Here is a 17,834-nt window from a genome sequence, read left to right on the forward strand (position 1 = left end):
CTGGCCCGGCACTGAGCTGTTCATTCACATCCTGCTGATGTCCTCTCCTCCCTTCAATTCCCCCATTCCAACAAGTCCACTTTCCTTCTCCTGGGCAGCTGCCTGAGCACTGGCACCTCGAGGCTGGGTCCTCTCTTTTCTGGGCCTCAGGCTCCCTCTCTAGCCCAAAGATATCGCTTGCATGCTGGGCTCTGAGAGCTGACTGTGGGAGGAGGGGAAGGCACTCTTCATCCTGGGGCACTGCCAAGGGATGCCTCTGATTCCATAGGAGGGAAGGGAACACCCTGATCTGCACTGGCCGGGGCTGGGGCAACCGAGCCCCCTGTCTGAGGGGCAGTAAGGAGGAGCAGGATATGTAAGACCTCCCCAACTCCGGGCCCAGGCCTGGGCCAACAGGCTATCAGGGAAGACACTGCAGACACCTGTTACCTGCCGCCCTCACCTGTCCCTCTCCCAGCCGACCTCAAAGAGACAAGTATTTCCCTCCAAAGATCTGTTCGTTAGTTCATTAGACGAGGCTTTCTTAGCATTCTGGGGGTTGTGGGGAGCATTGAGCGGCTAATGAACACCATGGCTCTGCCCCCACCGACGCGCCCACCAAACCCCCAAAACATTAGTGTTCCTGGATGCACGTCCTGATATCCTTGGTCAAGATGGTTCGGCTTAGAGCCCACAGCACCTGGGGGAGGAAGGGGGTCAGGCCGTGCACCCCTCTTCGACAGATGTGGAAACCGAGTGGATTGCGAACTGAGTCTGGGGTAACACGGTTAGCTGAGGACCACGGTGAACGCAAACCCCCTCTCCCAAGTCAGGACGGCCTTCTTAAAGTTTGCCTGTGGGCCCAGGGCAAACCCCACAACTCCATCACCCCCACTTTAGTGCACACAGTTCTGTAACTAATGGGAATGAAAAGGGACTGCAGCCTGCTCTGACTTCCTGTTCACGCCTAGACCTAAGCCAGGGCCGAAGCACCTCTGGCTGCTTTCTGCCAACCAGCCTCCTTAGTGGGGAGACCCAAGACAACAGTCCCCAGAGGTGGGGAGTGAAACTCCTCTCTGATTGCAAGCCTTGAAAGACCAGAGGTTCCCCCCCGCACCCCCCTCCCCCGCCCATCCATGTTCAGGAGCCCCTGCTCCCTGCCACACAGGGGCAGAACTCTGGGACCACCAAGCGCCATCCACCCCACGCCCTCCAAGTACTTCCAGCACCTGAGAAGGGTGCATTTGGAGGTGAGACAGTGAAAGGACGGGCCAGGAGGGGGAGGGGCGTGGTGAGAGAGGGAGAGCAGAGAGGCAGAGTGAGGAAAGAGGGAGAGGACAGGGAGCAGCACCAGAGCACAGGGAGAGAAGGAGAAAGAACCAGAGGGTCAGTCATGGGGCCTCTGGGGCAGGCTCTCTCCTCTCACCTCCGGCGAGAGAGGGCGTCTGGAGAAACACCTCCTCTGCTTCCAAGTTCAGCGTTCTTGGGTGGTCCGAAGCCTCACCCTACCCCTCCCAGCATTCAAGCTCCAACGCCACTCCACATACTGCCGCCAATCAGGTATCTCAGGGGCTCCATTCCAGACCCTTCCACAGCACATTCCCTTCCTCATCTTTCAATGCTAAAACTAGGAACAAGTGCCAGACGCGCAGTCTTCCTGTGCCCAAGCAGAGAACCCAGCACTGCCCTGCTGCCTGGCGAGGCCAGACCCTCCATCCCCTGGCCAGCCTGCGCCCGGCCTGGGGCAGGAACCCTGGCAGTAGTTACTGGGCACTTCCTCTTCGTTTTCCCAGCCTTTCTTGAAAGCTGGGATGGGGCCTGGCAGCTACCACCATCCCAGCTGGAGGTCACTGACTTGTAGAGGAACGAGACAAAGGACTGTCTTAGCGGGTGGAAGTGATTCAAAAGGAAAAATAACGAGAGAAATGTAGCAGTAATGACTCCCTAGACTCCAGTTAGAATGGGAAGTGAGGAGACATAAGAGTGAGTGGGGATTGGGAGGAGGAAGAGAGGGAGGAATGAGAAAGATGAGAAAGAGGAAGGGGAGAAGGAAGAGAGGGAGAGGAAGCAGAAGAGTCAAAGGAGGAAGAATAGGAGTAGTAGGAAGAGCAGGATGGGGAGGAAGAGGTTGAGGAAGAGGAGGGGGAGAAGGAGAAGGAGTAGAGAAGAATTAGGAGGAGGAGGAGAAGAAAGGAGAGGCATGAAGAGCAGGAGGAAGAGGCGAAAAAGGAGAAAAGCAGGAGGAGGAGGAGAAAGAGGAAAGAAGAAAATGAGGAAGAAAAGGAGGAGGAGAGGAGGAGGAGGCAGAAGAAAAAAGAGGTTGGGCAAGAGGAAGAGAAGGAAAAGGAGGAGGAGAGAAAAATTAGCAGGAGGAGAAGAAGGAGAAAGAGGAGGAGGAAGGGGAGGAGGAGGAAGGAGAAGGATAAAGAGAAGGAGGTGGAGAAAGAAAAGGAGGAGGAGGAGAAAGGAGAAGGATGAAGAGGAGAGGAGGTAGAGGCAGGCCCTGGGGCTGGGGCTGCTCAGTGGCCACTTGCTCAGTGCACCCTGCACAAAGCCCTAGGTGGGGGCTGCAGGACCAAAGGGAAATATTCCAGCATCACGTGGCTTCCCCACGGACACAGCACTGGACGGTCTGGCCTCGGGTGAGGCCTCGCAAGTGGGCGGCCGGCAGACACTTACATACAGACGTCTTCTGGTTGTTGTCTTTGCTGGGCATCAGCTTCACGCCTCGGGATTTCAGCTCGATTTGCTTCTTGACTAGAGAGGAGGGAAAGGGAAAGCCCATGTCAGTGACTGTGACCAGGCCTGAAGTTCCTCTGCCAAGATCCCTGCCGAGTGGGGCAGACCATGGTGGGTCAAACCTGGACAAGAGGGACAAACCTGGATACCCAGGGCAGCAGGGTTCCAGAGATGAGGAAGCACTACTGTCCAGGCTGGCTCACAGGGGAGGCAGGCGAGCCCATTTCCTGGTACAACAACGCCCTGGCAGGATCAGCCTTGTGCCACGATATCCTGGCAGGATCGGCCTTGCCCAGTTTCTGAGGCAGCCCTGAGCAGGTGCACTCAGCCGCATTATGATCCTGTCACCTGGCCTGTAGTTACACCTGAGCAAGGAGACTGAGGTTCTTCCCTCCTATTTAAGAGATAATTTATGTGATATTAGAGACACGATAGCCCTTAGCTGGTGGAATCTGTAGGCCTTCACCTGCACAAAGACTTAAAAATGGCCCCCCGGGTAGGCTGGCACCCCTACCATCTGTGTTGCCCATGGGGGAGGAGGAGAGACTTATGGAAAAGATTCCATTAGTCCTGTGAGCAGGGGGAAGCCAAGGGCAGCAGGGCCCTGTGGGGTCGGATCCTGGCTCAGGTGGTAGGCAGCCTTACAACGGGACCATTTCATCCTAGCACTAAATCCAGTCCACAGCATGCCAGGACTTCAGCAAACAGCATGCAAAGGGAGCCAGACCCAGAACTCACAACAGCCAAAGCCCTTTTCCTGAATCTACCCACCTTCACCGTGTCATAAGTCCACCCTGTCTCCTAAGGCATTTGCTGGCCTCCAGGGCCTGTGTTATGAACCTGGCTACCTGATTTGATGCACGTGTCTACCCCCAGTTGCCTGCCTGGTGACTCTGCCCCGTTCGAATGGATACGAGCTATGAGGACAGTGGCAGTAACCAGGAACTTCTTAGGTGTTGGGCTGAGGGCTATGTGCCTAACAAGCTCTTTACTTAAATTACATCCTTCACCCCTCCTCCATCTCTAGCCTATGCAGGATCAATCAGTAAATCGACTCCAATCTATCCCTAATGCAAATCTCTGCCTTTCCTGCCCTGGTCCAAATCACTCAGCATCCCCCCAGATACTCTGGGTTCTTCTCTGCTTGCTCCCCAGTTCTGTTCTCACCGCAGCATCCAGAGGAGTCACATTAAAACACATCACACCACAGTGCCCTCTACCTAACGCCCCTCAGTGCAAACAACCCCCAAACACCAACCTACCCTCCTGTGACCCGAACTTGGGCCTCAATCATTTTCTCCAGTCAAGTTGGCCTTCCTACAACATGCCTAAATGTGTCCTCTTCAGCCTACCAGTTTTCTAGAACATTCTTCCTCCAAATCCATGTTCTGGACTTGCTCCCTTTTTACCTTATGCAATCACTGCCTCTGCATGAATTCTGTCCTGTGCTTGATGCCTCTATAAGGCATTTATTTTACTTTGCTCATGTTCCCCTTTCTTTATTTTATTTCCTTACTTTCTAGCATTCAGTGGCACTGACCCTGTGAATCTGATCAACCTGGCTTTGCATGTGAGCTCCATAAAGACAGAGATTTTTCTCTGTTTAATTCATTGCTGTGTGTTCCCAGCTGGAGTAGCACCTGTTATGGGGAGGTCCCCCCCAAAAAAACATTCCTTATCATCTCTCTATTTATCATTTCCACCCCCCCCCCCCGACTGGTTGTGATTATGCCTTCTGGATAGAAAACCAGGAATGATAGTTGTTTAAGTGACTCACTGGAGGCCACACAGCCAGAAGGCAGCTCTGCTTTTGGCTAAGCCTCAGCCTCTTCTCCTGTGACTGTCCCCAATGCAACCCCACAGGAACTATCCGTCCTTTCCAAGCGTGGGCCCTGACAACTCAGAGACATGCTCTTCCAGTAAGTGTGCCCCACCCACAGTGACTGGGGACACATGTGAACTGTTTTCTCCCAAACCTTCACCTCCCTGCTTGCTACAGCAAGAGTTCCCTGAGGTCTGTCCCATGACAAACTGCTGTCTAAGCTGAACATCTGAGACAATTCAGTCATGCCACAGTCAGTGCTTCCACTCTCAACGTGCATCCAGACCCTTTATAAATGTGCATTACTCTCCGTGTGTATCCAGCGGGAAAATTTCCAATGAACACTAACGTGGACACATTATCAAACAGAGGGTATTAGTAGAGAAACATGCATTATTCAAGCCTCACAAATACAGTGCGGCAATGGGGGCAGGGAGGGGGGAGACTTCCACTCAACCATGCCTAAGAGAACAGGAATAGAGTTGGTAGGAAACAGAACCATGCCAGCCCCCCACCCTGATGCCCAAGCATGAGGGGGAGGGGGTGCTATGACCCAGGGCATCCTGTTCAAGATCAGCATTATGGGATGGCTCGGGGTACCTGTCTAAGGAGGAGTGGGGACATTGGGAGCCTTCTTAACCCCTGGTTTTGGGTCTCAAGTTCCAGAATCCAGAAGAGGAAGAAAGGGGGAAAAGGAAGCTTTGACACCACAGACACCAGGTTCTGGGATCCAAGTGCCAGGATCCAGAAGAGGAAGGAAGGGGATTCAAGTGCCGGGATCCAGGTGCTGGGATCCAGAAGAAGAAGGAAGGGGATTCCCAGGATTCTGGTGCCGGAATCCAGAAGAGGAAGGAAGGGGATTCCCGGGATTCTGGTGCCGGAATCCAGAAGAGGAAGGAAGGGGAGGAAGGAGGCTTGGGCGCCACGGTGGGGAGTGGGGTAACAATGCTGTTTGTTGTTTCTTACAGATGTTTTAGGGGATGTGATGAATACAGGGCTGGCTAAGTAGAAACTCTTTTCCTCTTTTCTGAAGGCCGTAGTGGCTGTATTGGGAAGAGGTCTCCTCTTCCTCTTGAGGACCCAGAAGGAATCCTTAGGACACCTATGTCCATCCTCTCTGCCAGTCCTCCATATCTTGACATGTCAAGATTCACTGGGCCACTTTGAGTTGCCTGACCTCATCTCTGCATCAGAAACTAAGTGTCCTTCTTGTTTCCTGTCTGCTTCTCATCCCAGGTGAGCAAGAAAGAACTTGTAAAACTAGAAGGCTTCCCTTCACTTACACAAGAGCTGTGTAACCCTTTTACTTCTCTAAGTAGACACTGAGAAGCTGCATGGGCCCCTCCACATCCACCTGCGAAGGGCAGGGGCTCTTCACCCACAGCAGGAGCTCATTCGGGCCAGTGGGCATGAACCCGAGCCCTGGGGAGGTGCAGTGGGCAGCTGACCTACATCGCTGGAGCTGAGCAGCTCAGGAAAGTGTCTGTGGGCATAGAAGGAAGCTCTTGGCAAGTTCTATGTCACCAGAGATAGTAGCATCGTAAAAACCAGCTCCTGGAGACTGGGGCCTCACATTTTGAGCGATCCCAGGGAAGAGACCCCCAGATGACATAGAGTTAACAATACTCATCACAGCATGGGTGCTCAGTGGTGCTAGGGAAAGGAGCACCCAGGGGAATCAGATACAGAAGGAGCTCACTGAAGAACTGGCTCAACAGACCAGGACAGACCTGGCCATGAGGGGTCAGAGAACAAGGACGTGTCTCTCTTTAGAGCTTCACAGTGATAACTGACAGACCCAATGGGAAGGGGAGGACAGATCACAAGGACCTAGAGAATTTCTGGCACAGATTAGTTCATGGTGTGTGTGTGTGTGTGTGTGTGTGTGTGTGTGTGTGTGTCTGTGTGTGTGTGTGTGTGTCTGTGTGTGCATTCTTTCACTCACATTGCCTATCGCCTCCCCAACCCCACTCCAGCATACTGCAGCAACCCTGTGCGAAAGTCATGGTCCCCTAAGAGAGGATTTCAAAACCATGCATGCAGAGGAGTCAAAACAGAGCCTGGGGCTGGCTCCATGCTTCTGACCATCCTCACATGCAAACCTGGGGACGTGCTGCTCCAGTCCCGCTCCTATGCATGCCACTCGCTGCACATTCCTGCCTGAAGCACACCACAAAAACGCATGTGCGCCAGTATCCATCTGGACACCAATACCCTTGGACAAAATATAATTCACACTCATACATGTGTTTGTGCTGTCCATGAAATGTCAGGTCTCCCAAGAGAGGAGTGCTGGCTTTAACTGGTTGATGGAAATCTTTCTAGGTTCATTCATCTCCTTGGAGTAGTAATGACTATAGGAGACTGCCAGGTTGCTTCATTCATCCTTTCTATTCTGGTTAATTACAAGACATTTCCCCGCTGTTGTAAAGGTTAGCGGGACACATGGTATGCATTTAGGTAGAAGAATCTGCAATACAAATGCCTCTCTAGTCTGCAACATGAGTTACCGAGCTGAGCTAGCAGGAGATAAGGATTTGTGAGGGGAGGGGAGGAAAGGGAGGCCTAACCCTTCTGGCCTTCCCATTCAAGGCTCTGGGAATCAAGAAGTGGACAGGGCTTGCCACTTCTTAACATCCCAAGGAGTTCAGATTTCCCCTCAAAAGGATGAGCCCCACTAACCCTGAGCAGTTCCATCATTAGGCCAGTCTTCCTTCTCCCTCCACATCCAGGGGGTTCAGCCTATAGAACTTTCTCCAATGTGTACCTTTGTCCAACCTTCTAACCTCTCCTGCCTATGCTGGTCCTGTTTTCGCTTGAAGTTTGTTCATTGATTCACTCTCCAGTGAAAAAAAGGCAAAGAGTAAGCCTTTAAAAATTGAAATCTGCTCTCCCCTCCTTTCCCCTTGTAAGCTTGACAGGTGTTCATCCTTCTTACCCTGCCCTTCCTTTATCACTGAGTCCCACTTCGCTGCCTGGGCACCACTTCACAAAGTACTGTGATACTTCATAGTCTGTTTTCCATCAAGGTCAGTGGTCAGAATCCTGACTCCTGCTCTTACTCCAGCTTATTGCCAAGTTGCTCAATTCTGCACAGATGCTTACGACCTAATGCTTAACAGTGTAGAGTCTAGTAGATGCCAAGGCTCATGTTATGGTGTCTAAGGAAAGCACCAAATTCCTTCACAGAGTTAGAGGGTCTCCAAGTCACAGAAGTTGTCATGTCTTTTGTCAGGTCAATTCCCTTGAAGGACAGGTAGAAAGTCGAGGTACTGAATTGGACGAGGCTGTTGTTAGCACACAGGTTGGGGGGCTGGGTGGAACACTGCTGTTTTCCTGGAAGGTTCAGTGACCATGGAGGCTCCCAGAAGGCTAAAAAGGAGCTGATCCTCTGGGAATCAGAAGCAACGGGTGATGCACAAGGGGACTATAATTGTTGGATTTAAAAGTAGGCTAATCGTGGGACAACTCCGATTTGCCATCGTTTTTGTCCAATGGAGACAGAGCCCTTCTGAAGTCTCTGCCCAAACTGGGAGGGTGTCCCCACTGGCTAGATCAGAAGAACCCCCAGTGGTGCATTAATAACTGAAGGTCTGGTTGAACTAAGATGACAGATCTCCTAGCTTGAATCCCAACTGAAGTTCAGGAGTGGGAATTCCTGGAAATGTATGATTCCCTGGGTCCAGCCCATTAGGTCTACTTCTAAAACTGCCAATGCCCAGTGTAGGTCTGATCTTATAGACGTTCATCTGGAATAGGGCCACAGTTGGCTTGAGGGTATAGCAGTCCAAGCTCCTGGTTTTGGTGTCAAAGAAAGAATAAAACTGAGCATGTCAGCTTTGTGAAAGAGTCAGGCACCAAGTCTTAAAGCCATTCAGCTTTATAATTAGGGAAATGTCAGAGACCTTACTGTGATCAAAGGTGATGCCACATTCTGGCAGCTGAAAGGTGATGGGCTCTAAATTGAGAAGCGTATTTAAGAAATCATTAAGCAGTTCAATGTGACCATAAGTAACTAGGAAAAAGAAAACTCAGTGAAGGTGTAGTGAAACTTGGGAAGTTCCTGTGCTGAAGATGGCTGAGATAAGGGACGTGGGACAATGAACACAGTCCCAGACACGTGACTTGCCGTAAGAGCTGCTGGGGACAGACTACACCGGAGTGCTTTGCTTTGTTGTCTTTTAGTTTAGATTCATGTTCCAGCTAAGGAAGAACAAAAATAGTCATAGGAATCATTAAAAGGACAATCAAGTTTCTGGCATCACCACTGCTGAAAATGTAGCATGGAAGTTTTACAGAGAGTAGAGACATTTACCTGGAGTTCCTCAGAATCTAGCTAGGGACTGCACTGGAAGAGAATTTCAGAAAATGGAACCATGCACCCCCCATCCAAAAATATTGTAAGAAGTTTTGGTTGACTGTGTTTGCCTGTGTGGCTCCTTGATGAACCACAGTGAAACCCAGACATGGTCAGTGGGAGGAAGCTGGGAGTTTGGGGTGGGATGGTGTAATTTCTAGAATGGTGCTTTAGAGGACACAATTAGAGAACCACAGTCTTTACTTCCAGCTGCAGAGCAGCTCCCTAGAGAGAAATGACCAGAACAAAGATGCTTAAGGGAATGGCTATGGCCTTTGGCTATAGGTTCCAGTTGCCTTTGCAGTGCTTTTCTCTCTGGAATGTTCTTTCTCCTTGTCTCTGCTTGGCTACATCTTGCTGGTCTGGGCTCATGTTATCTCCTCTCTGAAGCTGCTGCTCCATGTCAGGGAGAGTCTTTGTCCCTCAGGTCTTCACTCAAAGCTCTGTCAAAACCCTCAGTCCATGGTAATGTCAGCTCCTCTCTGGTCCCAGGACACCTTTGTCTGAAGTCTGTGAGTGACACAGAGTCACTGAGAAGGTTTCCTGCACCAGCTGAAGGACTTAAGTAACCATGACCAACTGCTGGGAGAAGATAGGCTTTGAATTCAATCCTGGACAAAAGGACTGGGGTATACTTACTACTGGGTAAGGTGAGTGGGATGACCCATGGGAGGGGGGGTGTTTGTCCACCCTTCCTTTTCAGTTCACTCCTGATTGAACTTTGAAGTCCAGCTTTGTGGGTACCTTTTCCTGGGCTTTGGAGCCCAAAACAACCTCTCCGAGATTTGTGCAGAGGCTCAGAGCCTGGAAGGAAGGCTGGAAAGTGTGGAGCAGCTCAGTGTAGTCATGGGAACAAGGCAAAACAGTCAGAGTGCAGGCCACGGGCTGCCCCAAGGCACTTTCACTGGGGTAGGACAGACAGCTCAGTCACCAGCAAGAACCCCACGCACTGCTGTGGCAAACAGAAGCCTTGGCTTGTTCCTATAAAAAGCCCCAGCAGCTTGGGGAGATGCAAATGCTTTTCAAGTGGCAAAGTTTATTCTTGAGACTCTGCACAAGATTTCAGGAAGTCAGAAGAGTAGACAGCCTCTATGGCAGATGCCCCGTCTCCTGATCATTGGGGTTGTATTGGCCAGAAGCACTGGAGGGTGAGCAGGGCCAGGCTAGGACTGGTGTGCAATGACCATCCTCAGGGCAGAGGGGCTGACAAAGGTGCATGACTGAGGAGGAGCCAGTGGCAAGGGTTGCCCCAGATGGGAGTAAGGGGGTGCAGATGGGTGGGATCTGAGGCTTGAGCACCTGCCACTGGTGCTGACTTCACCACTGTCTCCTTTAATTTCCAGGGCCCTATGGGGTCAGCATGATTCCCCCTTTCTGGACAAGGAGGGAGACAGGGAATGGCACTGTCCCTCCAAGGGAAGACCCTCATGGACTGTGATTCCAGCTGCTGGCTGTGCTTAGGAAGGACATCCCACTGTGAGTTCAGGAGGGTTGGCATAAACCAGGAGCTGTGAACGCTCTGAACAGGAGGGCATCAGTTTCCCCTTGGAAGCTGAGGGCCCCCACAGAAGCTCTGGGTCTTCTGGAACAAGAGCAACTTTGGGAATGGTGGTGCTGTGCTTGCCAAATGCTTTAGGCGTTGGCGCTTCTCAGGTAAGTTCCCAAGCCCCCAAACAGATCAGAGGAACCGCTGGTTAGGGAACAGTCAGGGAAACCCAGAATCCTAGCATCCAGGCCTTTTCTGCACAACCAAAAAACGAACCCCACATCTCCAAAGAACCCACGGTAAGCACAAAGGGAGAGGCCTGTGCTAGGAGGCATTGGGGTGGGGGTGGCTCATGGTTCATTTCTGCTTTGGCAGGAGACTTGTACATCCGACTTTTAGCCTAGACCCTTCTCCCCAGACCCATACACTTACAGAACAGCCAACTCTTCCTCCCCCTCCTCCTCCTCCTCCTCCTCCTCCTCCTCCTCCTCCTCCTCCTCCTCCTCCTCCACTGTAAACCAAAGATTTATCTCTGACACCTTTATCCTCTCCCAACCCCATCCCTTCCTCTCTCATTGTTCCTGAGTTCAACGAGTCATGTGACATGATGTTTCCATGGAAAGGTGCCTGCTGGATACATTCCCCTTCCATCTCCAGGGCTCCTGCCTGGACCTGGGTCTCAGCCAACCCTGTAGGACTCCTCACGGTATGGCCCGCCCCCCATTTTCAGTCTTGAGCAAAGATCTTCCTGAAATCAAACTGTGCTCACATTAGCCCTCTTGTTTGAAACCCATCACCTCTTCCCCCCTCTGGTGTCAGCATCAGGGCAACCTGCCTGCTCCAAAGTGGCCCTGCCCTCCCCTCGCAGCCTCAGAACCCGCCACCTGCACGCTCACCTTTGCTCCAGCCCCATAGACTTCGCTCTAGGATGGCAAATGTTTTCTGTAAAAGGCCTGCGGGTAAATATGTCAGGCTGTGGGCCATCTGTCTCTCCTGCAAGCTGCTCAGCTCGTCCCTAGTAGGCACTGAAGCAGCCATGGGAAGTGCATCAATGAATGTGTGCTGTAGTGCTTACTTCGGGACGCTGAAAGGTACATTTCTTGTAAGCATGAAATATTCTTCTTTGGCCATTTTTTTTCTGGAGCTGTTTTCAAATGTAAAGGCCATTCTTAGCGCAAGAGCCATTTGCAAGCAGATGGAGCGCCGGACGGGGCTATGGGTATGGCTTGCCTGTGTCAGGGCTGGATACGCAGGAGGATGTCTGGTCCTTAGACTTAACACACACACACACACACACACACACACACACACACACACACACACGCCTTCTCGCCTTTGTTCTCCCTCACAGGCTTTTTCTGACCATGTCTGGCCTCAGGAGAGCCACATGCAAGTCATTTGCTTTTTCCTTTTTGTGATTTCTCAAGTTCTTCCTGAAAAACTAATTTCTCTTTTATCTCTAGTCTTAGAGTCTAGTCTTCATTGGGTCTCAATTATAACATTATCATGCTGTCCAGAGTTTGAGATTTATACCCACCACTGTCTCTGACCTGTCCTCCTTGGAAGAGAATGACTTTGTTCATCTTTCCATGCTGCCATTTAGCAGAATGCTGATTACTAATTTTGAACTAGCACCAACCAACAGAGCAACCCCACCCTGCACAGCCCTCCCACGGCAGGACCCGCTTAGCACTCAGATCCTTTGATTCCCAGTGAGATTCTTCACGGCAGTGTCTGCCACTAACACTCCTAAATTCTATGGGACTGAGGCAAGAACAGGGTATGCTCCATGGAGGGTCATTTATTTATGGTATGCTTTGCTTCCCCACCCATGGACTGGCAATTACTGGCTCCGAGTGCCATGCCTCACTTGAGCGTCTAATGCCCTGGGGGATCAGATGATGGAGAGGGAATTCCTGGGTCCAGTCTTCAAACACTGCTGTCCTCTGAGAGTCCTGGAGGAGGAGACGGCTTCATCGGATGCTGGAGAGTAAGGGCAAGCCCCCAGGGCCCAGAGAGGGCCAAACACGGCCTCCCTCCCCCGTTTCTGCCTCCTGTCTGGTTGCTGATTCCCAGGCTCCCTGCTCCTGAGCTGAATGCTGATTCCCAGATTTCTCCTGCACTCTGTCTGCCAGTTGACCTGTCTTCAGTGGCTCTGCTCTCCCTCGGCTCCTTTTCTCTAGCAGGGGCCCCTACTGTTTAGTCTCTGGAATATTGCCGCTGTGCATTTTGTTATTTCTGCTCACCTCTGTCAGTGTCCCCTCTCTAAAAACTCTCTTTAGTTAACTCCTGCCCCAGGCTCTGTCTCCTGCTAGAGCTGGGATAGAAGTCTGCCTCGGCCACTCTTTAGGACTATACCAGCAAGCAGCAGCTCTAAATAAGCTTCAGTTTAGAAGTGGTTCCAATGTTGCCCTTGCTTAGTTCACAAGCAGAGTAGCTTTCTGTGCAGGGGACATTTGGAAAGGCCTGGCAACATTTTGGTGCCATTACTAATTCGGGCACTTTGGCATCTGGCCTTTCGTGGGTAGGAGCCAGCAGGCTGAAAGCCACCACCCCCTCGCCACCCCACCTTCGCGTCATAGGATCGCCCCCATGGTAGCCACACTGTCATTTGTGCTGAGGCTGACAAGTCTGCTTTGGCAAGTGGCTGACTTTATCACCCCACGATTGTTCTGCACCCTTGCACTATTCATTCACTGTCTGGAAACCATTAGGGGAAGAAGGCCTGAGGGAGAGTCATTAACTCCATCATTTCTTGAGCCACCATGGAGGCAAGTGGCAGATTCACATCCTCGCTCCAACACACCAGCTACAAAATCTTGAGCCAGTTACAAACACCCTCTCTGCACCGCACATTTCTCATCTGTAACATGGGGCTGGGAGAAGGGCCTGTTCACACAGTTGCTGCTAGGATTGAGTTGAGGAGTAGAGTCTCGTAAAACCCTTCTCCGGCACTGGCACATGGAAACATGCAAATCCTTGGCTGGACCATGCCGAGGGGGAGAGAAAGAAGGATACCATGGGGCCTGCTTTTTCAGAAGCTGCTAATGAAAATGATTTTTCAGATCGTAAGTAGTTCCCCGCTACAGACTTATGAAATTAATTTAGAGGTGGCACCTAACATTAAAAACTGGAAGAGAAATTTGCAGGGTGCATCACACTTAGCAAAGGGTAAATACCACTTGGTGACATTTTCCTTGTAGTTCTACTGATATATGTGTGTACGGGGTTGTATGGGGAATGTATTTTTTTAAGGTGGAATGAGATTAATAAAACAAAGTTTAAAAGCTATCAGTTAAATAGGAAAGTTAACCCAATGGCTGGCATGAGGAGGCTCTGGGATTTTGCAGAAAAGCTCACACAGACCTGTGAATAAATTCGAGCTTCATCATTTATAGGCTGTGTGCTCTCTGTCTCTCTGTCTCTCTTTCTCTCTGTCTCTGTATCTCTCCCCCCTGTACTCTTACTATGGCTAAACAACCTTTTAAGCATTAGCTTCCTCAGCCAAGAACTAAAATTCAAAAGCACATTTGTTTGGGCCTGGAAGAGCTCAAATTCAGTTGGTACACATGCTGAATTTCTTTTCTGACCTGCACCCTTCTGAGCACCACTGACTGTGGCCCTGGTGGTCCCGAGCACCGCTCAGCCTGAGCAGCAACCCCACATCAATGGCTGAACATTGGGCCAGCAGCCATTGACAAGGATCATAAGGAAGGCCCCTGGCTCCATTAAAAACAAAACAAAACAAAACAAAACAAAACAAAACAAAAACAAGTAAAAAGAGCCAGGGATGAGACTCAGCAGAAGATGATACATTATATTCATTATATCTTGCAAGTGAGAAGTCCTGGGTTTGAGCTCTGCCATGATAAAAAATAAAAATAAAATAAAAAAAGAAACAGGAATACATTTGCCCCAGCAATGGGGCAGTCATAGATGAAGCCAGGGGCACTATGCAGGTAGGAACACACACAGTGGGTGTGGCTCCCTGCATTTCTGATCTCACTGGCTGGCATCCAACCTTGACCTCTGATAGTGAGGAATGGGCCTTCAGACCCCACTCTGTTAGAAAGCCCCACATCTGTTTAATTAGCTGCCATGATGGCATCCTCAGTTCTGCCATTTGGGAAAGCACACGGGAAAGGAACAGCCAACCACGAGCCCCACGGAGGTGCCTCACTGGCAGGGAACGCTTCAGGCGGCATGAGAAGAACTGGGGGAGCACTGCAGGCAGGGATGATGTTTGGTTATTTATTTCTTACTCCTGAAAACGTGTCTGCTCTGGGTTCAGGAAACAAGAGGCCCTTCAGAGAATGTGAGATTAGCTGGCAGGCACCTGGAGGTTAGGGTGCAGAGCCAGCTGCTCGGGGCCCTCCATGAAAATCCAGTGCCTTCCTCAGCAGCCCCAGGAATTAGCGCCCTTCCTTCTGGCCACCTGCCCTTCCTGGCCCATGCTACTGAGGATCCCCCTTCCCCTCAGGGCCGACAACAGGGGTCCATGTCTCCTTATTCCCCAGGGTCGCCCACCGTGGCTCTGCTTAATAGGCATGAAGTCCAAGTTCACTGGTGGATCAATTAGAACCAATGTCCATCTGTAATTGGGAATAGTTAAGTCTTAATGAACAAGTTATGAGGCCAGCCCTGGGTGTTTATCACCATCAATGTGGTGAACTTAGAATACACTCCGGGTTGGAAAAAGCTTCCTCAGTCAAATGAATCATCTTCTTCCATCCATGTCTGGGACCTTGGGGGTCTCCCCCTACACCCCTAGCCCTGTGCATCTCTGTAGGGTTAACCCTCTCTCTCTCTTTTTTAAATTTGGGGGCCACACCTGGCAGTGCTCTGGACTTGCTCCTGGACCTGCATAGATCAGCATCAGCATCAGGATCACTTCTAGTGGGGCTCAGGGTAAGCACACAGGGTGTCAGGGACTGAAGAGTCCAGAGAGCAAGTCAAGCACCCAGTCCACTGTCCTAACCCCTCATTTTTCATAAGGGCTTTGGAATTTACCAGTGGAGCAGAGCACATCTGCTGCCTCCCTCTCTCCCCACTCTCATTCTCATCTTCTCTCAGGAGACAACCAGCCCTCTGTGCTCCTGTTCTCCCATTCTATTTTGCCCATATTTGGAACACGTTTGTGTTACCTCGAATGAACACACAGCAGGAGAGGGTGGAGCCGGGGTTTCCTCACCCCTGTCCTAGCAAGGCTGCAGTTGAAGAAGGGGGGGCTCTGGATTCAAAAGGCAAGAGTTCAGAGGAGCTGGGTTGGCTAGGGAGAGCCTCTGCTCCCGGTCCATAAAAATGGGGGTGTTGGCTAATGAGGGTTGAATGACATGTGCATCAAGCATCTAGCATGGAGCTTTTCTCGGGGGGTCCTGTTAGTACCAGCTGGGCCTGGAGGGGGCATACTCAGAGGTTCTGAGAGGCCAGGGCACTCCCAGATTCCGGGGCTCCCTTTGGGAGGGCTGAGTAGCCTGGCCAGCACCTGACATTCCTCTGTGCCTACCTTGGTACTGGGCGCTGAAGCCGCGCTGCCGGTGGTTGCCGTCCGACGTGAAGTGCAGCCGCAGCCAGTTCTTGCTGCTGATAACAGGGGCCGGGAGGCTGGCTCCAGTGAACCTGTGGGTACGGAGGCAGAGGGTGTCAAGGACATGGGCAGCCACCCAAAGGCCCCCCCATCCACTGCTAACCATGATCTCTGGAGTGTCTAGGGCAAGAGAATCCTCATGTCATTTCCTTAGATGCTGAGATGTGAGAAAGACCTTCGGGCCTAGAGTCCATTTTCCCAGGAGAGACCCAACAATCCGGGCAGAGGTTTAATTCCCCAACAGATCACCCTCCAACACAACTCCAGTCCCCCAACACAGCTCCAGCCCCCTAACACAGCTCCAACCCCCAACACAGCTCCATCCTCCTAACACAGCTCCAACCCCCTTAACACAGCTCTAGCCCCCAACACAGCTCCAGTCTCCTCCAATATAGCTCCAGTCCCCCAACACAGCTTCAGCCCCCAACACAGCTCCAGCCCCCAACACAGCTCCAGTCCCCCAACACAGCTCCAGCCCCCAACACAGCTCCAGTCCCCCAACACAGCTCCAGCCCCCAACAAAGCTCTAGACCCCTCCAATACAGCTCCAGTCCCCAAACACAGCTCTAGACCCCTCCAATACAGCTCTAGCCCCCAACACAGCTCCAGTCCCCCAACACAGCTCCAGCCCCCAACACAGCTCTAGACCCCTCCAATACAGCTCCAGTCTCCTCCAATATAGCTCCAGTCCCCCAACACAGCTTCAGCCCCCAACACAGCTCCAGTCCCCCAACACAGCTCCAGCCCCCAACACAGCTCCAGTCCCCAACACAGCTCTAGACCCCTCCAATACAGCTCCAGTCCCCAAACACAGCTATAGCCCCCCAACACAGCTCCAGACCCCAACACAGCTCCAGCCCAACACAGTTCCAGCCCCCAACACAGCTCTAGACCCCTCCAATACAGCTCCAGTTCCCAAACACAGCTATAGCCCCCCAACACAGCTCCAGACCCCCAACACAGCTCCAGCCCAAAACAGCTCCAGTCCCCTCCAATACAGCCCCAGTCCCCAAACACAGTTCAAGTCCTCCAACACAGCTCCAGGCCCCCAACACAGCTCCAGTCCCCCAATACAGCTCCAGTTTCCCCCAGCAGATGTATACCCTGTTCTCCTAACAGATGAGCACCTGGTTCTCCCAGATGTGCACTTATTCCCCCCCCAGATGTGCACCCAGACCCCCCATCAGATGTGCACCCAGTCACCCCCCACCCCAGATCTTCAAGACAGGTTCAGGGCACCCTCCTTGCCGAATCCTAGAGTGCCCCTCAGGCCTGCCCAGAGGAGCAAAGGTTGGGGCACTCACGAAGGCAGCAAGACCCTTCACTGTCACCAGAGCTGACCCGGGAGGCAGAGGAGGTTCTGGGCCCCCTCTGACTCCTCCCCTATTCCTGCAGCACCCACTCGCGACTCCCCTTCCTCCTTCTTCTTTAGGACTCCTCTGTAGGGGGCCGCAGCCTCCCTCTCCCCATCACTCTCACTCTTAATAAGCTCACATGCCACTGTGCGGTGCCACCACAAACCAGCTATGGCCTGAGCAAATCCTGGCTCGAAGCAAGCTTTTCCCTTCCTCCACAGCGACTCCCAGCACACCAACCTTCACGGGCTCTCCAGCTTTCCCAGGAGCAGCCTTCCAAATGTTCCACCTTGGCCCTTCAGCACAGGCCCTCGCAAAGACACACCCAGGTCAACCCTGGGTGGCCCCTCTGTTGCCCATTCCTCTGCACCTCAGGAATCCCCCTACTTCCCTCTCCCTCACAACCCCCTACCTGGCCCTGCTCCCTGCAAAGACTCAGCGTCACTGCTCACTCTTTGCCCAGACACCCCTCCCCCCATCCAAGCACTGCCACTGCCTGCTTCCTCCTT

General features: G+C 52.0%; 1 protein-coding gene across 1 annotated transcript in view; it reads right to left on the minus strand.

Moving 5' to 3' along the window:
• Nucleotides 1-17,834, minus strand: part of CSMD2 (CUB and Sushi multiple domains 2) — a 628,049-nt gene that overhangs the window by 304,413 nt on the left and 305,802 nt on the right. Inside the window, exons 6-7 of the mRNA XM_056122939.1 lie at nt 15,890-16,002; nt 2,659-2,736 (exon numbers count right to left, since the gene is read on the minus strand). Of these exons, the coding sequence (XP_055978914.1) occupies nt 2,659-2,736; nt 15,890-16,002 (191 nt within the window). The remainder of the gene's footprint in view (nt 1-2,658; nt 2,737-15,889; nt 16,003-17,834) is intronic.

Source organism: Sorex fumeus, unplaced genomic scaffold (genome assembly GCF_029834395.1).
Source record: "Sorex fumeus unplaced genomic scaffold, SorFum_2.1 ptg000047l, whole genome shotgun sequence".
Lineage (NCBI taxonomy): Eukaryota > Metazoa > Chordata > Mammalia > Eulipotyphla > Soricidae > Sorex > Sorex fumeus.